General features: G+C 41.9%; 3 protein-coding genes across 4 annotated transcripts; 1 reads left to right on the top strand and 2 right to left on the bottom strand.

Moving 5' to 3' along the window:
- Positions 1 to 3,494: 3,494 nt before the first annotated feature.
- Positions 3,495 to 14,406, bottom strand: LOC134865329 (protein Wiz-like). Its single transcript, XM_063884846.1, has 9 exons — positions 14,178 to 14,406; positions 10,431 to 10,503; positions 9,707 to 10,126; positions 8,270 to 8,989; positions 7,578 to 7,931; positions 6,166 to 6,380; positions 5,618 to 5,789; positions 5,361 to 5,520; positions 3,495 to 4,343 (listed from the first exon to the last, which is right to left on the bottom strand). Exons 2-9 carry the CDS (start codon positions 10,441 to 10,443, stop codon positions 4,187 to 4,189), a joined length of 2,211 nt encoding a protein of 736 aa, XP_063740916.1. The 5' UTR covers positions 10,444 to 10,503; positions 14,178 to 14,406; the 3' UTR covers positions 3,495 to 4,186.
- Positions 14,407 to 15,096: 690 nt separating this feature from the next.
- On the top strand, positions 15,097 to 19,133 carry prdx2 (peroxiredoxin 2). The gene is made up of 6 exons (XM_063884849.1): positions 15,097 to 15,221; positions 16,141 to 16,258; positions 16,624 to 16,777; positions 17,255 to 17,377; positions 18,172 to 18,302; positions 18,737 to 19,133. The coding sequence occupies exons 2-6, from the start codon at positions 16,156 to 16,158 to the stop codon at positions 18,817 to 18,819; spliced, it is 594 nt and encodes a 197-aa protein (XP_063740919.1). The 5' UTR covers positions 15,097 to 15,221; positions 16,141 to 16,155; the 3' UTR covers positions 18,820 to 19,133.
- Positions 19,134 to 20,222: 1,089 nt separating this feature from the next.
- Positions 20,223 to 22,118, bottom strand: LOC134865330 (transcription factor JunB-like). Of its 2 annotated transcripts, XM_063884848.1 has the most exons (2): positions 21,759 to 22,118; positions 20,223 to 21,503 (listed from the first exon to the last, which is right to left on the bottom strand). In XM_063884848.1, exon 2 carries the CDS (start codon positions 21,463 to 21,465, stop codon positions 20,551 to 20,553), a length of 915 nt encoding a protein of 304 aa, XP_063740918.1. In that variant the 5' UTR covers positions 21,466 to 21,503; positions 21,759 to 22,118; the 3' UTR covers positions 20,223 to 20,550. The 2 variants fall into 2 exon arrangements, with proteins under 2 accessions (XP_063740918.1, XP_063740917.1); XM_063884847.1 differs by having other exon boundaries at positions 20,223 to 21,888.
- Between the last annotated feature and the right edge of the window lie 290 nt (positions 22,119 to 22,408).

Below are 22,408 nucleotides of genomic sequence, written 5' to 3'. Positions count from 1 at the left end.
TAGGGCAAATAATGCAATGAAGCATTTAAGCGTGTTATTAGCACACCTGTGTTAGACAAGTTGTGCTATTCCACACTTTCCAAGCACCTCAATAACCCTTTATAGTCAGACATTTAAACACGTAATAGTCCGTTTTATGAGGTTCTTCTGCTAAAAACAATTAAAACCATGTGGTAAACCATATAAAACTGCATAGAAAATTACAACACATCCATTTCTTTACTAGCTTCTTAAAACCCATAAATGTCACTTTAATTAAACCATAATTAACAGGAAAGTTAATAGCTTTTTTTTTTAGTTTTCTACCGTTTCCAGGTGATTCCTCCACATATAGCCGTCCACACTTGTCAAGAGCATGGCTAATAAGGATTGTGCTCCAAGAATTGAAAGCTTGTGCTTCCAGATATAAAATCCATGGACCGCAGTCTGGAACCCAAAGTTATTACACAAGATCTCACTAATTCCACAGCCCTCGAAGACAGATGTGCTCCTAATGTGGGCTCTCACTTCAATGAGGGCTTTGGAATAAATGCCATGAGTCCTTCCTTGTGTGCATGATTAAACAATCAGGTGTTGAAAGCTCTGCGCAACAGCCTGCTCAGACAGGTGGGATCAGTCGCCCACTAAATGCCTGGAGGCTGGCGCGCCAGCAGTGGAGCGGACATCAGATTTATCCATCAGTGAATGAAGGCGGACTAAAGCACTGCCCACTTCCCTTCAACAGTAAATTACAACAAAGAGAGACCCCAGAGATTGTCCCTGTGACGTAAAATATAGCAGAGACTGAGGGTGGTGACCATATACTGTCTATGGGGATGACAGCAGAAAAGATAAATAGTGTTATAGGCTGAATGGACAGCTTCTATAGATCATCCCATCCACACGTAACGGGATTAACAGTATATCAGTATATAAAAAAACGTAACTGTATTCCCTTACAGTTCCATGAAAAAAAGAACTAATCAGAGTACTGATACATTCCTTTTAAAATGGGGATTTCTAGCAGGATAGCATTACCACTTCACGAGTCTCACAACACCAAGTCCCGAGTGAAAACATAGCTAAACTTCCAGGTCATCATGTTGGCCTAAAGTTTGAAGAATGCTTTCACTAGGTGGAAATTTCGCCATCTACTGAATGTACAAATCCCCAAAAATATATTTGCTAAAAGTATTATCTTGGTTTCTCCTTTCTAAAGTTACTTGTTCTATTGTCGTACATAATACCTGTTATTGTTATATATATTTACTCATTTCATCTAAGAGCACAAAGATTATTCTTGAGAATAAAACATGTTTTCTTGTCTGAACAAGGAGTGAGGGAGATTGAGATCTGTAAGACTTCTAAAGTGTTGTGACAAGTATAGCCATATGAAAGTTAAATAACAATAGTTTACAATGTTTTTTTTATTGTTACGTGAAGAGCTAACAATTTCAGGCACCATCTCTAGAGCAATAAAAGACGGAGTGCAGAATCCATATGGGTACTTGGATTAATGACCACTTGTCAGCACAACGATGACTGTAGTCCTTAAAGGTGGAGGATTTTACATTAAAAGTCACCCTATAAACATTATGGACACTAGGGAGGGTAGCTCAGACATATCTTCCTCTGAAGTCAAATCTTGACAAATACACTTTTAAGGGTACCGCTGGGAGCAAGACAGACTTATCGACAATGTTTGTAAGGACTGAGGAGCACGGAAACATATTTGTGTTCGGGGGGTTGTGGTTGACATGAGCAGTAAACGCTCCAAACTTTTTTTTCTTCCAGATTTCCACATTTTCCAAACTAAGCTATGTGAAACCGAAATGTTATCTATGACTCCAAGCATGACATTTTAAAACAAAAGCGAGATCCTGTTTTAATTCAACAAAGCAGGGAAGGGAAATGACACCTCAATGTTTAAGGAATGTATTAACAGAGGACACTTTTCTAAGAACTACGGGCGCCATCAGAAGCAATCTGCTACAAAGCCTGTGAATAAATACGGCCAATACAAACTCATTTGCACTTATTTAACACAGTGCAGGTCACACATTCTTCCTTCAGAAGGAATTACACCCTGGTGGGCTTGAAATAATAAGTCATCCTGAGACACAACAACAAGTTTAACATGAGAAGAACGGTGAGAATAGAAACTGAGCAACAGTGTTTTCTCACCACAAGTGGTCAGTTTTTGAACATTTAACTGACACACAGTTTTACATCTAAACAAGCTATTTTGATCACATGGGAAATGTTTTATAGTTTAGACTTTGGTTAGGGAGCAGGGCCTCAACCGCCCCTCTAATCACCTGCTACTCATACCAGTCAACACATCCAGCCTCATTTGTACCATGATGCAACCTCCCTATTACATCCATTCCCCTTCCTACCCCATCCTTATCCACACCCCTAACTTCCTTCAATCCTCCATACATCCATTCATACATCATTTTATCCCTACATAAATCCCTTCAACCTTCATCACTTCCTACATCCCATCATCCATTCATCCCTACTTACCTCCTATCATCCATTCATCCCTACTTACCTCCTATCATCCATTCATCCCTACTTACCTCCTATCATCCATTCATCCCTTCCTACATCCCATCATCCCTTCTTCCAATAATCCCAACCTAAATCCCATCATCCATCCATCCCTTCCTACCTCCCATTATCCATTCATCCCTACTTACATCCCTTCCAATATCCTTTCATCCCTTACTATAACAGAAGGAGCCCTTAGTGGTCCCACAGTGGGAACATTTAAGTTCTGCATTGGACCCATCCTATTGTAAGGAGCAGTGGGCTGCCATATGTACAGGGCTCGAGGAGCAGTGTAGGGAACGGTGCCATGCCAAGGGACACCTCTGTAGCACCTGGTCTTTCAGGGTCTTCAAGCGGTGACCTTCCAAGCCAAGTCCTTACAGACGTCGCCACAACCGCCCTATATCACTTCATCTCTACATCCCTTGCAATATCCCTTGCAATATCCCTCCATCCATTCATCCCTACCGACATCCGTTCATGCCTCCCTTCCTATACATCCCTCCAACCATTAATATCTTCTTCTGGTCTCCCCTTATTCCGTTCTCTTTTATCTGGTGCAAACTTTTTTCTCATTTTTCGTCTGGAGGCTTGTATTCAGATGGGGCAGAAACCCACCTGAGATGTAACCCCCCCCCCACCCTGAGTCTCCCTCTGTATGGTTTTCAGTCGTCCAGATCGGCCTGACAAGTGAAATCCCTTATACTTCTTCTCCCCTCCCCTTACATTCAATATCTCCTGTAAATACATCTTAAACCAACATGTTGTGGCGTAGTCGTTGCTCCTCCTTGTATTTGAAACTGCTAAGATGTGTACATCTGGTTGCTATGTGAACAAACTGTATTGGCGTTATTGAGCATTACTGTGGCAGCTGGTAGAGTGCAGGTTGTTTGTCACATTTGTACATTGTTGATTGATTTGCATTTGTGAAAAATAAGAAAAACACATATGCTTCATGGTTACATACAAAGGCACAGTTTAATAACATAGTGTTAGAAAACAAATGTAAAAAAGACCAAAAACACAGGTCATTATTTGCATTTACTTCTGAATAAAATAATAGAGACACTGTGTCTCTATGCTCAACACATTTTAAATTACATTTCCATTGACATTTGTATTTTTAACTCAATGTTCACAAGTTACATTTTTGTGCCTGACTTTCAGTGTTTTGGTTTTCATAAAATATCCATTTGAGACTAAATAAATCTTCTGGATGGATTGTAAAAAAATAAATGTGTAAAACAAGACTCAATTGAAAAGCACATTTAGGAGATATCACAGTGAAATCACTGACAAGTATTGAAACACATTCAAACATATTAACAACACCTTTACCAATGGTAGGAATTATCAGCAGGAGGAAGAAAGCATCGGCCTTGGATATTTTTAAGGATTCACCGGCCTTGGATATTTTTTCTAGAAAACATGAAAATGTGATCCAGTGGATTTCACCTGAGTTGACTATTTTCTGCTGCTATCCTCATAAGGCTCATGCCTGCCCTCTCTAGGACAAAAAAAGGAAAATCTATTTTGCACATTTTTAACCGACAATTTATTGTCTCAAGTAGACATAAAGACTTCATGACTCTGCCGTTACATTTCCTAATGTTAACCTAGTTTAATGCGACCTTCATAAGGACTTAGGGGACTACACAGCGACTGGATGGACGAGAGCTGGAGCTGCCACTGGCGCAGCAGGTGGAGGCGCTTTGCCTTTGTAGCCCAGGGAGAGGATGTGTTTCTGCAGGTGTGTGATCCAGCGCTCCTGAATCGTCAAAGGGCCATGAAACACTTCTTCACAGAACCTGAACAGCAGCACAAAGAGAGGGGGATATGATCTTAATTGCATTAAATGAGGTGCAGCTAAAGCCAAGCAACATAAAAACATTAAGTACCCCTTGTCAATTTCATTCCAAAAAAGCCCAAACCTTTTTCTATTGGGTTTCCACTTCAGTTATGGTTTGTATAAATAATCGTATTCCGTAATTCCTCTTAAACTTTACACACATGTACATGTAGACAGCACCACAGACATAGTGAAACATAATCGCTGCATTTAATGCATACCATTATTATGAGCAGTGGGTAGCTATTATACAGCAACAGACGAGCAGTGTGGGAGTCTGGTGTCTTGCTCTAGGGCAGCTAGGCAGTGCCTAGGAGGCAAATGGGACATCGCAAAGTACAGTTCTACTCGCCTTAGTTAGACCGTTCTGGGACTTCCACCAGCAACCCTCCGGTTCCTGAGCCAAGTCCCTACAGACTGAGCTCAATTTATTGTTTTGATGGAAATATCTTAACATATTCGGCATAGTTACATAATGCTTTCACATTTCGGGAAAATACGCAAATAACGATATTTGGTATCTTTGGACATTTTGGGATCTCCACAATTATTTAGAAGAAGCTCTGTGGGTTTGAGTAATATTGGCCTGTTTGGCATGAGTTTGTGAATTCCAAGCAGGCTTACACATTTCATCTCTATGTCATCCCCATCTCCGTCTCAGCTCATTTCCATATCACCTCTTTGCCTAATATTGCCATAATTGCTCAAAAATACAAATGAAAATGTTGCACAGTAGGTTTAGTCTAATTTAAATATGAATGCTGTCTCGTTTCCAGCTTGATTTGATTTATCTGATATACCCTATTGGTTTATTTCTATAACCCCTATTGTTCACTGAATAAAACAAAGCAAGGGAGAATGGGATTCTTCTAGTACAGAATATGGCAATTAGAATAAATGACAATGTGAACTGAAAAAAAAAAGACAGAAAAAACCATAAGGGCTGTGATTCTCTATATGTTGTACTTGCACTGACCTGCACTTCAGCGAGTAGACTTTCCCTACCAGTTTGACCAGCGGTGTCAGCGGAGGCTTTGGCAGCATAGCAGGGATGCTGCCTGACCGAGGTGGCTGCTGGGAATTGCTGTCCTGATTTTCTCCTCCTGCAGGCACAACACGTTTTGGTGGATGAACCCCTGGAACCACAGGAAGGTATTAGAGAAACATGCAAAATCTTGATGATTCCTTTATTCAATTACAGTGTTTCTGTATCCGGCTGTTTTGATTTCTCACCCCTTGGGGAGCGCAGGCCGGGGTCACTGCGCTGGGCCACAGGAGTCCGTGTGTGGCTGTGCAAGTGTCTGGACAATCCCGCATGCTCTCTGCCCCCTGAAAGCCTCAGGCTGCTGCCGGGCACAGAGTCAGAGTCTGTGGACAGGGAGGGCGAAGCAGCACCCTTCTGGGACTAAGAGTAAAAAGAAAGTAAATAATAATTCAAATGAATAAAAACATTGGCTGCTTTCCTAAATAATACCAGTGCCAGAGCTGGGTATTATTTAATGAAACTGGAAAAATGTTGCTAGCTAACCTGCTTACATCTTCTGTAACTCCTAACGTAAGCTTTAACCTACTTTAAAAAGGCATAGAGGCATATTGTTAAAGGCTTTGATGTCAAATCATAATCATCTGTTTCCTGTATTATAATTCATGTGTTAATTCATTTAGAAATACAGCGCTCTGTTTCTTAGAACAACAACGCACGCATTTCAGTGTAGAGCATCAGATTGAATAAATGAATACATCCACTGTGTCCAACCCTGTACAAGACAGATACAGCCCACCTTCTTGATGTAAAAGTCTCCCGAACGATAGCGGCTGGTTAGAGCTGCTACCTTGGCCGGTTCCCTCCGGATCAACTCACTGAGGAGATCGATTGGCGAACTCGCTCCGTCCGTCTTCCACTCCATGATCCCCAGCTGTCGGAGGTGGGCCCGCGAGTGACTGGCCAGGGCTTTGCGGTTCTCGAAGCGAAAGCCACAAAGCTCACAGGATGCGTCTAAAACAAAGAGAAGACACGAGGAAATAAGAACCAGTATCTAAACTACTGATGACGGGTTAGAAATGTATCACCAGTCCAGTGAGTTTGAGAAATAGTCTTATGGCGTATTTACTTTTGGTTTATTCCTACGTATTAAACCTGCTGCATCTACAGTGATTTCCTCTCATCTAACCAGAATTTTTGGTTTTAACTGTCTTGAAATGCACATGGATTTGACCAAGTGCAGTAATTGATTAAAGGGACAGCAGAGTAATGCCAACAATGCTGAAAGCAGCATTGTGGGATAGAGAATACTCTACATGAGGCTTATCTTAAGGCTAAAAGGCTGGGTTTTAAAGGATAAGGCTGGTGTGAAGTTGTGTTTTTCTTATATAAAAAGAAAAAACAAATATTTTGGTCTCCCTCAATACTCTTAATTCCCTGTCATGTCTCAACACATCAGTTCCCAATTTAGATCTGAATCTGGCCTCTTATCTCAGTGTTTAACAAAGATTAACTATTGCATTTGTTAAGGACTATTTTTATCTGCAGACCAGACCACATCTGGTGAAACAACAACTTCAAAGGCGGCGCATACAGACTCTTTAGTGCAGAGTCAATCCCACGTCAAATGTTTGTTCAAAAGACTTTGACATATAGTCCTTAGTGATGGTAATGTTACGTTCAAAGTCTGTTTACATGTGTCTTGTCTTAAATGGGGCCTATTATGTTCATTTTCAGAGCATATATTTGTACTTTCTGCCTCTACTGTGACATGTCTCCATCCTTTAAGGTTCAAAAAGCTCTTTATTTTCCTCATACTGCCTGAGCTGCAGCACCTCTTGTAACCCTCTGTCTGAAACCAAAGCCCAGTCTGCTCTGATTGGTTAGCTGGTTGGCTTTATTGTGATTAATCATCTGCTTAGAAAGCCTATCACGTCCAGTGTGTTGGAGCACTAGCCAATAGAAGTGCGAACTAAAAGGCATAATAGGGGCTCTTTAATGTCTGATAATAAAGTTGTATTGTATTGAATCGTATTCAAGTGAATATTTAAGGCCCCAGGACTATTTGTTCAGGACTTACTTCAGTGTCCTTGTTCATTTTAGTGAAGAGGCATTTAGTACAACAGTGAGGCTCCCCATATTAAAACAACATGGCTGTTACAGGGACATATTAGGCCTAACAATTGAAACATTAACATGTTAACGTCTAACCGTTGAACGAGGTCCAGTTCCTGCCTGACGAGGATTTCTCCCTCATGGAGTAATCCACAGGGGAGGAGGAGGTTTGGCCGGCTTCCCCTGACTGGAGGCTGTCCAGGGACCTTCTGGAGCCCTGAGGGGTATATGATGGTTTGCCGGAGGAGGCGGCAGGCACTTTCTTGCCTTCTTCACCACGCATCATGATCTCATTGAGGATATCGATGGGAGAAGATTTGATCGACCAGGCCACTCCGAGCTGGCGCAGATGGGCGCGAGCGTGGCATGATAGCGCTTTGCGGGTTTCAAATAGCTGGCCACAGTAATCGCAGAGGACTGTGGGTGGAGATTCTACACCTGTGGAGGAGACTGGAGTAAAATAAAAGAGGATGAATCCACACTGCATGCACAAAATAATTGATAAGTTATCACCAGTTATGTTTATAATGCATCAACTGTTTAAGGTTATTTTTCATGCAAAAATGTTAGAAAATGCTCATTTCAGACTCTCAAATGTGAATATTTACTATTTTTTTCAGTTTTATGTCATATAGTAGTATATTTTGCTTTTGGACTGACAAAACAAGATTGCAGCCCTACCTGAGAGTATAAATCAAACACTCAATTTGGGAATGTTACAACATGTTAAGGTACCAAAAAGTAGTATTTCCCAACAACTAATGGAGATCAGTGGCTCTCTGCCTTACCTGCTATAAGAGTCTTCGGAGCAGCAGGTGACTTGTGCGTGAAAGAGTTGTTAGTGCTGGATCCCTGCGCTTCAAAAGAGACCTCAACTTCAACAGGCTCCGGCTTGGGCTTCCTATGAAGGGGGTCCACCGCTAGTCGAAAGCCTTTCTTAGCCTTTGGGGCCGTAGGAGACCGAGGGTACTTTGCAAAGCTTGGGGAGAGGGATGTGGAGGGGAAGGACGCTGCAGACAAGCTGGTTGTACTGTTCTTTTGGTATTTAGCTTCTAGCATGCCGCTGCTGACCAGCTCCTGGATGGTGTCAATCGCCGAGCTCTTCCCCTGCAGGTCAACCACTCCCATCTGACGCAGGTGAGCGCGCGCATGGATTCCCAGGCCCTTACGATTCTCAAACTCCTCCCCACACAGAATGCAGGCGAAGTTCTCCGACAGTTTTAGCCGCTTGCTTGATAGAGGTGACTGATGGGAGGGCCGTTTCGAAGGGGTGGATGTGGAGGGGCTGCTTGAGGTGAACTCCCCTGGTTGCCCCTCGCTGCTGATGGGCTTGAAGTCCTCTTCTTCCATGATCTGGTAAAGCAAATCAATTGGGCTTCCCTTGATGTCGCTGTCAGGGATTCCAATCTGGCGCAGATGGGTCCGAGCGTGACCCGACAGGCCTTTGCGTGTCCCGTACCAGCAGCCACAGAGTTGGCACACATGGACCTCATGTTTGGTGTCTGAAGCTGCAACAATAATAACAATTATATGAGAAAGAAACACAGTCTCAAGGAAACATATGTTGCAGTTTTTCTCAATTGCTTCCACTGATACTCTTAATTGTAAATGGAACTGTTCAGTTTTACGATATCAAATACATAAGGGCGGTTGCTACCAAGTGACTTAATCAGACTTCTAAATATCATCTCACTCATTTTTAGCCACCTTTAGCTTATCCATTAACGCATCAAAAATCATAAAATGGGTGTTAATACGTTGATGTTATCCTACGGAACAAAACTTGTAAGCATCACAAAAATGTTTGCTAAATATCTTATTTTCTGCAATATTCTGAAAATCATGGAACATTCCCATTGGTTTTCTGTTGAGGGAGCCCTTGCAATGCTACCTTCCATATCGACCTAAGAAATTACATCATTAATGGATTTATTAGGAACTGGGAAAGGTCCATATCCTACAATACCATAGTGCACACAAAAAGGATTTGCATGTTATCTATACAGTTAATATATATTTGTCCAAGGTGCTATGTGAACTGCTTACAGAAAAATTCACCTTTGATCATTCATGTAAACAATAAACTGAAAATGTGCCGAAAATAACATCCATGGCAAAAAATAATCTCTTAGCAATAAAATAAAAACCTGGCTGTTACATTTCTGGTACAGACAGCTAGTCCTTCAAAACTTAAAAAATCTAATCAATTCAATATTCAGCCGTACCTAAGCTGATGGGGGCGTCAGTTGCCGAGGGTGCCCACATTGGCTTGGTCGGGGTTTGTTGCTCTGAGGAAGAGCTGCTGCCTTCACCTGCTCTGTGGTCCATCTTTCGTGGAGTCGTCATGACTCTGCTCCCTGCTTTGGAGGAGTCAATACTGTCCTCTGATGCGGAAGGTCTCCCGGTCTCCTGCTGGGTTGTTTTTTGGGGTGGGGTCGCACCAGTTTCAGAGGAGTCTGCTTTAAAATCTGGGAGGGAGCCCCCTTTCTCCTGCATGAGCTGGTAGAGGAGTTCGATGGGAGCACCGCTGCTTTCGGACAGCGTCACACCGAGCTGCCGTAGGTGGAGGCGGGCGTGGCTGGACAGACCTTTACGAGTCTCAAAGTAAGTTCCACAGACCTCACACATGACTGACAGCTGGGTCGCTGTGGGGGAGTTCAGATGGGAGTTTGTCAATACAAATGAAATGGAAGTACAATTCCACAATAGACTTGAAAACCATAACTTAACCTTTATGAAATGGAAGCTAATTGTCAATGTTTACTTGCATTTTTTCTTGTTTTTATGAGCTGAGTTAATTTTAAAATGATCTAAAATTAAAATGATATTACAATCGAGATCTAATCATAATGATGACCACTGATATATAATGTACAAGCACCTGCATTGACAATGTAGCAAAACAAGTTATGAAGTTATTGGTTGTTCATTTATAACAATGTCTCCTACCTGGTGAATCCATGGCTGCTGATAATGTTATGGGTCTCTCTTCAAGGATGTGAATGCCGACTCTCTGTGGATGCTGTGAAGGGAAAAAAAAGCGGATTATCTAACTACCCTCTATACACTTTCATTTACATATACATTTTCTGCATTTTAGAATAATTGTTGTGTTATTCTTTTGAAACCCCTTTCCATTTAGGATGTCATATTTGCTTTGTCTTTGTGCTGATAAGTTACTCTGGTGGGATTTAATAGTTATCAGTTTATTCCATATGAATTATGTGCAGTGAACCTATATGCTAGCTTGTGTTGATGATGTTGTGTAGTCTGCTCTAGTGCACTGTATTCAAGCGAATGTTCAAAGGGCCTCTCAGAAAATGTGTTCATTGTAAATTGCTTCTCCCGTAAAGAGAAGTTTATGAAGGATGCGAGTAAGATATGCCAAGTATTTAAGTTTAACAACTAAAGTTGATCAACAGTATGTAGAGAGGTTACATTGTTGACATCGTATCAATGTACTGTGTTGCAGCGATATCTGAAATGCTATGCAACTAGCACCGGGCCGCCCTGTAATCCAACTTAACAATACAAAAATCACAACATGATCATAGTCATATATTTTTCAATGATATGAGAATATAGATGAGAAAATGACAAACCCCTTCATCATATAGCAATTTCTATCAGTCAAAATTAGTTATTTTTTCCAAATCAAGCAGCCCTATTTGCGTCCAGTCAGCCCTTAGTCCATCACAAAATGCGGAGAAGTAAATCTACCCCAAGGGCTTCTCAATCACATTTAAAGTACGGGGTCTGTGTAAGTTTTGGTAGATTCTTTATTTAATTAATTCCAAAGTTGCAGAAATTTGTATTTGCATGTAGTCCTTCATGCCACCAGGATGCTAGTGTGTCGAAAGGAGAGAAGGTGACAGCTCAGGGAGATGGACTTTAGCAGTTAGCTTGACTTTGGGCAACGCAAACCACAAAGAAATCCTTAAGGTTCAGGGAGGACGAAACAAAATCATAAATGGATCTCTTGTTTCTGCAACTTAAGATTCAATCTAATAAATAAATGTACACTGACCTTACAGCCCCAATTGGTGAACACAAAGCAGGCTCCGATTTCTTAATGGCCAATGCCATATGCGAAAAGTAGTGTTTTTATTAAGATTGGCTTCAGAGTTTGTGCAGTTTGGTAAAATGTTGCATATTCCTCGCCTCCACTAGTTCGCTTTTTCATATAAGTGATAAGTGAGGTAAAATGCTGCCCCCTATATCTTTGGAACATGGACAAAAACGATCATTTATCTTTAAGCTAATGGCGAAGGTGTGCGATGAACAAGTTGATAGGCTGAATAGAATAGCTATTGAAATTTAAATTGAAAAACATTAACAGATGAGAGCGTAACTACTTTTTACTAGAGGGGGGTAAAGTGAATTGAGATACTGGTGTGGTGTAATGTCATGAAGAAGAAGAAGAAGAAGAAGAAGAAGAAGAAGAAGAAGAAGAAGAAGAAGAAGAAGAAGAAGAGAGAGAGGAGGAGGAGGAGGAGGAGGAGGAGGAGGAGGAGGAGGAGGAGGAGGAGGAGGAGGAGGAGAAATACTTTATTAATCCCTTACAGGGAAATGTGTTTAAGACCATAATGGATAAAAGAACTCCCTGTCCTGCCATGTCATGTCTGGTTATTGAACTTGTTGGCAGTACCTCTCTCTGCTCAACCAGGCGGGCGTATCGTTGGGATTGTTCCTGAAGGCTCGCGGCTACTTCATTGCTAGCAGGTTGGGTTGGATGGTCTGCACCCCCAAACAGAGAGGGAGCAGCCTCTGACTTCAGTTTATTGGTCCGGCGAAACACCTTTACACCTAACTGAAAGGCCTTCTCCTTCACATAGTCTTCATCTACAAAGTGCTCGCTACAAACCCTAGCTCCAGGACGAACTGGAGTATTCTCTCGCTTCAGTGCAGCTAGCCACCGATGAAGAACTTCTTCACGCTTAAATGGTAAAGCATGAAAGTGGACAATTTTTCCTTGGGTTTTGACTCTATAAAAGTTATTGTTGCATCCAGGGGCAATACAAAAGTGACCCCCCTTGCATCGCTTTATAGTTTTGGGGTCCTTCTTTTCCATTTAGTAAGTGATAGTCAGTGCTGCTGTCACTTGTTAAAAAAGTTAACTAGATTTAAGTAACAGCTGAAGATAAAACAGTAGCCAACCAACCTCATGACGTCACAGGTTGACAGCCATCTCAAATTGGAGCTACAATTGTTTAAGGCAATTTAAGGGCAAATTAGATTATGTATTATGTTAACACGGGTTCACGGACTGTTAAATCTATACTGTTTTTTTGAGACAGAATGCAATCTATAAATGACTGGTAACTACATCTACTGTTGTTTTGCCTACGAACGTCACACGATTAAAACCTCGCGATAACTTTGTGTTGCCAGTTAAGAAATATGTTTAAAGCTGTGTATTGCGACTTGTAACGTTATTCCCTGTTAGAGAACAGTCCGTAATTTTAACATCTCCAAGGGCAATACGTAATAAACCAACTATAACATTGTAAGTGGCTTAAGCATCATGAAGTTAGAGCTAACTTAGAGCTAAGGACGGGGCTGTTACACCCATTGTTTTACTCTGGAAGCATGCTAACATTAGCTGCATGCTACCTCAAAATAAATGTTACTTTAGCGGAACAGCAATTAGCCACACATACAACAATCTGGACTACAAACCCAACTGCATTTTTTTCAATTATAGATAAAAGTAAATTTACCTAAAAGCTTGATCAGGCTGCCTCAGTAACGTTACATCAGTTTCATTCCAGACACTGACAAGCTTAGCGGAAGTAGTGGTCTACTCCACACATTACCGGTGCTGTATGTTTTCAAAATAAAAGCCCAAAAGGTGCTTCATGTGTAGACAAAGAATGAACTGGGCTCAAATGATTACTGGTCACTAATATGGCTATCTTTTATCAAAATAAGAAAAATACACATATTTATAGCTTTGTCTTTGGAGACAGGTTTTTTTTATTTATTTAATTGAAATAGTGCATGTATGGCTGTGTATGTCAGTATGCTGTGTGTTTTTATTTATCTTAATATTTTATATTAAATGCATATTTTATTTTGTAAAGCTGTATTTAACTCAACAGACACCACTCTTTGACATCCATACCAACACACCTACATTGCATTAGTTGCTTATGAATGGTCAATATATTGCCGCAGGAACAAGTCCTAAAACCCGGAAGTAAGTTAACATTTTACAACTTCCGGTTCCCTCTTCTCAGTCAATGCAATTTTGGAAAATAGCTCGAAATAAGGTCTGTGGTTGACACAAATTTAAGAGACGGATCACGTTTTGTTCTATGACATTAAAGGGGTAGTGCAGAATTTTGGACATAGGATCTCATTTCCAAGTTAGCCGGTGTGCTATTTATCAGTGGAGACCGTTTTCAACACGTTTCATCCAGTCCTCCTAGTTGCAGAGTTCGCTGGCGCTCGGCTAGCGCAAGTCAACGGTTTCTGCTAGCCTGCCAATAAAATAAGTCTTACCCACTCCACAGTACACCCGAGGCAAATAAATGAATGTTAGAAATAAAACTACCCTTGCAACGCATTATATTTTGAGGGACTAGTGTCTCAGCAGCAGCGTAGTTTATAATTTGTTCGCTGTAGTTGGTAGTAGGCTAACGTTTTGAAAGGGGCTAGCTTTATTAGCTAGAGTAGCCTACCACAAGTTATTACCTGTTCATCAGTAGCTGTTGGTGCATCTGGAAAGACGGATGGCACCGCATTCGTTGTCAGTAACGTGTGGTCTTTTAGATTGCGGGGTTTTTCGAAGTCGTCTGGTCTGAAATGATCACTACACAGTCGCCACTTGAGTTGAGTCTCCGCCAGTGTGTTGAGGTCCAAGCCAGCAGCAACAAGCCACAGTTGATTCCTTTCTGGATCTTGCACTGGAAACTTGTGGAAACTTTGTGGTGCCCATCTGTAGCGTTTATTTTTACAATGTGGAAATGCACACCGAATCACCATGCTGCTTAGTCGTTCGTTTACAATCGACTAATGCTTCAATCCCACTGTACTACTGTGTCCCGACTGGAGTGCGCTTCTCTGCAGTAGGGCCTGGCTCAATTTGTGGCATTTGCAAGCAGTGGCAAGTACTTGCGGTTGCAGCTGCAGATGCCACTACTTTCCGAGGCATGTGGTTCGGAAAGTCAAAATATAATGCGATCATTGCGATGCAAGGATAGTTTTATTTCTAACATTATTGTATCAACACAAACATTTACGTCGATAGTCTGGCGTTTTAATTTATTTGCCTCGGGTGTACTGTGGAGTGGGTAAGACTGTTTTTATTGGCAGGCTAGCAGAAACCGTTGACTTGTGCTAGCCTAGCACCAGCGAACTCTGCAACTAGGAGGACTGGATGAAACGTGTTGAAAACGGTCTCCACTGATAAATAGCATACTGGCTAACTTGGAAATGAGGTCCTAGGTCAACATTCTGAACTATACCCCAAGTTATGTCTACATTTTAATCAAATTATTAATATTAAAGTGAATGCGTGCAATTGCAGTTGAATAAAATGTATTTCTCTCTCTTGACCACCAAGTGACACACTCTGATTTCAACCTTTACTTTGAAATAGGTTATTTTCACTTCCGGAGTCCGCAGCTGGCCCCGCCTACTTCTTCCTCGCACGGTCCCTCCTTTGAGTACTCGCGTCCTGCCAGCATCAGACCTCCTCCGCTCGTCCAACTTCTCATCTGCTTTACGAACAGACAGGTGAGTCAGATATATTATATGTGTCTCTCGGCCTTTCCTGTCAGACGTTCACATTATGTCTGCACAGCTGCACAAAAGCAGCAACTGTCTGTCATTGAACAAAGAGACAACAAAGGAAGCAGCTTATTTCATGAAGCTAACTTCAAGCTAGCTGTGCAATGCGGGTCAGTGGCTCCCCTCCTGAAGTATTGGGCCTGTTTCTGGCTCTTTCTTTGTCCCTGTGCTGCGGCTAGCTTGCAGGAGACTGGTGAAAACCTCCTCGCTTTGTTCAACATTAGTTGGTAACACCTCAATTGACAACCCGTTGTAAAACTTTGACCTACTGCGCCAAACTTTGACCATGCAATTTGTATGCTACTTGCGATAAATATATATCCTTTGAAGAACACAAAGGATAGATGGATTTTTATCTGATTTTTGTATTATGACATGGACAGTCAAATTAGGCCTATTTCTGAGACGGAACAATTGTTTAAAAACAATAAACACCTCATGGGGCTGTTTAGGCCTGGTTGAATCAGTTCTACAGTATGTGAAATGTGTAGATAAAGTATATCCTGCACTTTAATCGCTAGCTTTTGATTGAAGAACTGCAGACTCTTGTTGAAAAGCATTTGAATCCCAAAACTACTCCCCCATTGGTTTGTGCCTGTCATGGTTATGTAAGCTGCCTAATAGGCTATTGTTCCCCACGGGTTGAACATGACTTGCATGTGACTTAATGTGGTTTTCTTACTGAACCAGCTTATGATCAGTCTACCAATTATCAAGGAACTGCGAAAACATGTCGCAGGATCTCCCTAGTTGTAGTGTTATGTATGTTCTCCTGCATACGAGTTCCACCCAGCTTAACTTGATCCTCAACGGCCCATGAACATCAGGAATGTTCTGGTAACTATAAGTGCTATTTCTCCCTCAGTCAACCTCTAGCACCATGTCTGCTGGAAATGCTAAGATTGGCCAGGCTGCCCCAGACTTCAAAGCCACAGCTGTAGTGGATGGACAGTTCAAGGACATCCAGCTATCAGAGTACAAAGGTAACTTTGTTATTTGACATAGAGCACATCACTAGTAGTTGTACAGGTATTTGTACATCTTTTACCATTTCTAGGAGGGTTATAAAGTACTTGAATGTACTTGTGTGTAGAAATATTTTATTTTATGTATTTATTTTTACTGAATTATAACTAGTGATCACATTAATATGTTCATTTTAAATTGCACTTAGTAAAACAGTTTGTAGTTGTTTTTCGTACTCCCTGTTAAAGTTATCCTTTATAGAATATTATACTACTCTTGAACCTATTTTAAATTATCGATAATCATAATTAGTTTTTTTCATCTTAATATGAGATGATCAGTGTGAAAATGTGTCTTTATCTTTTCCTCCCGTGCTCTGCAGGAAAGTATGTGATCTTGTTCTTCTACCCCCTGGACTTCACATTTGTGTGTCCCACCGAGATCATCGCCTTCAGCGACAGGGTAGAGGAGTTCCGCAAACTCGGCTGCGAGGTTATCGGCTGCTCCGTAGACTCTCACTTCAGTCACTTGGCCTGGTGAGAATTCTTCCCAACTGAAAGTATATTATGGCTTTAAAGCTTAACAGTAATCCATGTGATTGTATGCAGTGAAAACAACAGTTGCAAAATATCATCCATGCAGTCAACATGGAGTAAGCAGAGCTGCTGTTTTCAAGGTTGACTGTTGTATACTTAAAAAAGTGATCACCCCAAATACCATAATTAACACATATACTATTAGTAGTTATTTGAAAAATGTAGAAAGACTACATGACTCATAAGGAGGTCCCTATTTTGCAAAATACAAGTCGGTTAATGACTGTTTTTGGCAGTTCTCAAGCAACACCCTCCCCTGTTTATCTGCTGTCACTGTGCTTCTCTGCACGCTGTTGATAAGTTCCAAGGGAATGGTCTCTGCCCTCGGTCTAAATTGGGAGTTGAATTTTGGACATATTTCTTTGGCTCATAAATGAGTTTTTGATGTGCAACTTGTATTATATTTTCTCATTACAGGATCAACACACCAAGGAAGCAGGGAGGTCTGGGTAACATGAAAATCCCTCTCGTGGCAGACCTCAACAAGACAATCTCCAAAGACTACGGTGTGCTGAAGCAGGACGAAGGCATTGCATACAGGTCAGGAAAAGGACTTGAAACGTTCAGACAAAAAGCCAATGGATGTTGTGCGCGAGAGCTTAGTCCAATAAAGTGTTGCAGGAGTGAGTCCTTAAACCTGGAATGAGTTAGCGTTTTACCACTTCTGGTTGCCTTATCTCGAAGTCAACCATTTTTAAAAAATGTCAATAACACCCCACTTGTGAATGTGTACGATTTCTATGTGTCATAAAAACAGTGGTTGTAACAAGCCACTACATAAGACAACATAATCTCGTCAGGCAGATTATTAGCTGCCTTTAGTTTAGCATTGGTATAGCCTAGCCATGATAACGTTTTGTAGATTGATTATAGGCTAAACATTGGATATATACTTCTACCGATTGTATTTACACTTTAAAAAATGATAAAAGTTGTGTAAATAGGAGAAGATTATCCTGCTGAACACAACACATACGTCTTATAAATGTTTGCCACAGATCTTATTTTCTGCATTATTGCTATATCCAGTGGGGGAAATCCATGAGCTTTATGAGGAGGGAGCCCTTGTGAGGCTTTTAATACAAATTCTGTGGTATAATGACTTGTAGGGATGGTTTGCATTATTCGAAATGTATATCCATAGTCGTGTACAGTAGATGACTGTTGCTAAGCCCCAGTTAGGAAATGGACAGGAGAACTAACTCTGGTGCAATGTACACATTTTGACAGGTGCCGCAGCAAAATGTATTTCAGCTAAAGTTTGGGCAGCTTCGGTTACAAAAGAAGATAATTATCTGCTGTGCTATACTTTAAACTCACATTGCGCTTCTCAGGGGTCTGTTTGTGATCGACGACAAGGGCATCCTGAGGCAGATCACCATCAACGACCTGCCCGTGGGTCGCTCTGTGGATGAGACTCTGCGTCTGGTCCAGGCCTTCCAGCACACTGACAAACATGGAGAGGGTGAGAAAAAGTCCCTGTGTAGTGTGTGTATACCCCAGTTCGATGTCATGGCATCAGTTAATGTAAATATTTCAACAACAAAATTATTATTTTTTCTTTCCTTTGTAAATAAAAATGCTGAGAACAGGATGTATGTTTTTAAAATGCAGGATTAGTATAAATAAGAATATTTGTTAACATGTTAAATTACATGCAGCGGCCATGCATGAGTAAGAGATACTTTGCTTAAACCCCTTGTATGGCACATCTTACAGCTAGCAAGTCAAAACTTAGATTTTCGGTAGCTGTTATCTGACAGCACTTAGTTTGCAGATATAGCCTTGCATTATTAACCTAACCTCTGGGGCTATCACACATGTTCTTTGTCCTATACAAAGTTCAATGTCAGTTATGCCTTGTGCTAAACTTTGTCCCTTCTCCCTCCCCCCGCGCAGTGTGCCCTGCTGGCTGGAAACCCGGTAGCGACACAATCATCCCCGATGTTGAGAAGAGCAAAACCTACTTCTCCAAGCAGTAAACAGGAAGGTCTCCGCGCAGACTTCCTATCAAAGCACTTACCTTCAGATGAGAGGTGTCCCTGTGAAGCAGTATTTCATGGCGTCCAATCTAATGTTTTCAAACCCGAAACAATATTTCTAAACTTGTTGGATAATCTTTTGTTTGCAAATCTTTATCTTTGTACGTCCAGTGTACAATAGGTGGGGGTGTCCTCATAGTCTCAAGCACTGAAACTATAGTTCCTTTTTCAGAAAAATAAATAAAAAATAATTTTCTTTGCTGGAGTTTAATAATTTGCTACCATCTTTATTAAAACTAGTGGGAGAACTATGACTTAAGTGTGTTTTTTTCATTGCATAACTGCTGTACATTGATGTGTGAAAGTAATTCCACTTGTGACTGCTAAGTGGCGCCAGACTTCTACCTGAATCTCTCCTTGGTGTTTACTAGTTTGGTGACTTTACAACTTGGAAGAAAAATGCCAAAAGACATTTTTGTGATTAACTTGTGATCAATCCTGGGCTCGGTGCCTGCCTGAGGATCTGAGTACGTCACAAGCTGTGAAGTCTTGGTAAATGTCGGAGTTATTGTGTTTGACTCACAAAACAACCCTGTATTGCCAAAGGATCTGTGGTGCATTGGGAAAGATTGGATTGTTGGATATGATTTACACAGTCCTACATGACTTTTTTGAGGAAAAGATGAATCTATATGTATGAATCCTACTTTCGATGTCATAGTATAATGATACTATTTATTTCTAATTCAGTGAGGAATTATATTGGCTATTTGAGTATAAGCTGTACCACTTATGTATATACATTCCTATTTGCTGTCTTACTTTAAACACATGATTTGGTAGTTTATCTTATGTGGATCCTTTATTTCCTTTCTGACATATTCAGCCAAAGTCTTTTTTTCGTTATCTATTTTTATTTCAACCTAGCTGTTAACAACCAGACAGAAAGTCTACTCTGCTGTTTGTCTGGAACTTATTTTTCAACCATTTTCCTTGAGCTAATGTTCTCAGGGCTTGTTTTGGGAAACTGAAAGCAGAATGGGGAAACTCCCTTAACTTTAATAAACCACCCATTGACAAACCTTCATTTAAACCCACACACTCAAACTGCGGTGTAAAGGGGAGAGCGCAGCTTTACTGACGGGCAGTGTAGGAGGGAGTTCCCGGAAACCTTCTCGGTTTGTGACGTTTGTCAGCCAAATTGACCATATATGGACTGACGTATGTGCGTCAATGGGCAAACAATCCTACGTAGGGACGTTTCCAACGTCAAGTAACTGCTGCTGTTCTGAACTTCAACTTCTGCCCAGAAAAAGACCATTGATAACAGTGCGGTTATGTTAACGAGAATGAATTACTTCATCAGATGACGGATAACCCCAATAAGAAACAACACCACATACTTCTTAGTTTCATAATTTCATTTACTTAAATATATACTGTACAAGTAAAAAAACAGGGTCAACCTGAGGAACACAAATAAGTTACATAACAATGTATCACAGATAGCAATTAAGGTAAAATGTAAACAGGCAGAGCCAAGACGACATATTTTTTTAAAAAAGTATTCAAAAATGCCCCTAAGTGTTTTAGTCTTTAGATTTCAGCTGCTTCTCTTTCAGCCATAGAAACTATCATGGTCCAGTTCTTTCGTACAGAAAAGGGTGACATTGTTCGTTGTCAGTGCAGTTCATGTCCAGTGTTTTTTGTTGTTTAAAGTGCATTGTTTCTTCAATAGGACTTCACTTTGGGCGCCAACATGAGCTGGCAGCCACTGCTCACATGTGTCATGACTTTCTGTTTGAGTTGGGCCACCTGCTCCCGCAGTACAGACGCCGTGCTTGACAGTCCGGCGTTGTCAGTTTTCAGCACCTTCACCTTGTCCTCCAGGCGGGAGATGCGCTCCAGTTTGCGCCTCCGACACTTTGAAGCGGCCAGCCTGTTCCTCAGTCGCTTGCGCTCCGTTTTCATGCGGTCCTGGTTCTCCATATCGATAGGAGACATTGGTGGAGAGCAATCACTGCTCAGCATGTCAGGCACCGTCTGAGGCTCTTCTTTCAAGCCGGTGAACCGCTGCGAGTGGATGCCCGCGCTGGCCAGAGAGTGCTGGAAATGGTGCGATCCGTGCGCCATGGCCTGGGGATGCTGGTGGTGGTGGTACTGGTGGTGTGGTGGCAGGTAGCTGATGGTGCTGGAGGGATAACTGGCTGCAGAGGACAGACTGGGGTTCGTGGTGCAGCTGCTCAAGGTGGTGTACTCGAGAGCGTCCTGCTGCATGGATGAGCCGAACAGCGGGGGGGCGGAGCACACCACACCGCCCGGGACGCCACAGGAGACGCCGCCGATCGAGACGTTTGGAGGAGCCATGTGGTTCATTTTGTGCAGGTCGTCCAAGGCTTTAACAAAACCGTCAGCGAAGCCTTCCTGCTCTTCTGTGATTCCCCGGTTGTAGAGATACTGGGCAGGTGTTGGTGTGGTGGTGATCACCCCGTTGCTGTTCTGGATAATCAGGCGCTCCAGCTCCGGAGAGGCGAGCTTCAGCGAGCCCACTTCTGCTGACCCAGCCGAATAGAAATCACCGTCGTTGCGCAGGTGCTGCGACTTGAAGTTTGAGTTCCGATATGAATCGGAGAAGTTCAAGTTCATATTCTGCTTTAGCAGCTTGTAGTCTGGCAAGGCTGCGCCTGGATGGCCATAAGCAGAGAGAAACGAGTCGTCATAAAAAGGCTGTTCCATTATTGTGGACATATTTCAAAATCACACAGTCAAATACAAGAGTGCGCTGCAAAGCTGCTTGCTTGGACACCGAGGATTTAGTGTCCCAATTGATTCCAGCACAAAGTCCCGCTGTATTATTATACTGAAGACCAAAGCTATCAAAAACAGAGCAAAACTTCCAAAATAGTGGAACTGTACTGTACCAAGTCGTCGTTTTGTACCTGAATTCAAAGCGGAGTCCAGTGACTAATTCAGATGTTTTGATTCCACTCGTGTGTAGGAGTTTTTTCTGCTCTGAAATTGAGCTCCACTTGTGTTTCCTCTGTAATGACAGGCGCCGGTTGCGCTCCACTCTACTTATATCATACCGCTGAACACACAGTGTAGGGCTGAACATGCGCTCCGGTCAGCTCTCTGATTGGCTGCTTCGTCTGTGACCCCGCCTCCGGGATGTCAGGCACACTTGATGACGTTGTTGCCAGGAACAAGGACTGTAAACAAGACGAGTGCTTTTTGGCGTGAGGGTAACTCAACCCAGGAAACGTATACAGTTGATTCAAGTGCTTATCTACACTAATTAGCATTTATTAACAGGTCACTCTGAATGTGTCTCAAAGCTCAAAACAATCCAAACCACAAAGCTCCCTTTTCCCAATCTAATGAGACACCTAAAACACTCCAACACTCCTTATAGCTTATTTATTCTTCATAACAATCCCAAGGTAAGGATAGGCTATATAGTCTGGTGCTGAGTCATGTGCTCCAACCTGGATCGGACAGTCCATATTTGGGTATCCTGGCGCACCAGTTCCTCCCTGACAGGAGCGGGAAGCCAATCCCATCCTGGCGCGCATCCAGCTCTTCGGTATGA

The sequence above is a fragment of the Eleginops maclovinus genome, chromosome 5 (assembly GCF_036324505.1).
Source record: "Eleginops maclovinus isolate JMC-PN-2008 ecotype Puerto Natales chromosome 5, JC_Emac_rtc_rv5, whole genome shotgun sequence".
Taxonomy (NCBI): Eukaryota; Metazoa; Chordata; class Actinopteri; order Perciformes; family Eleginopidae; genus Eleginops; species Eleginops maclovinus.
Note: the sequence above shows the minus strand (reverse complement) of the source record. Positions and strands in the feature narration are given on the sequence as shown.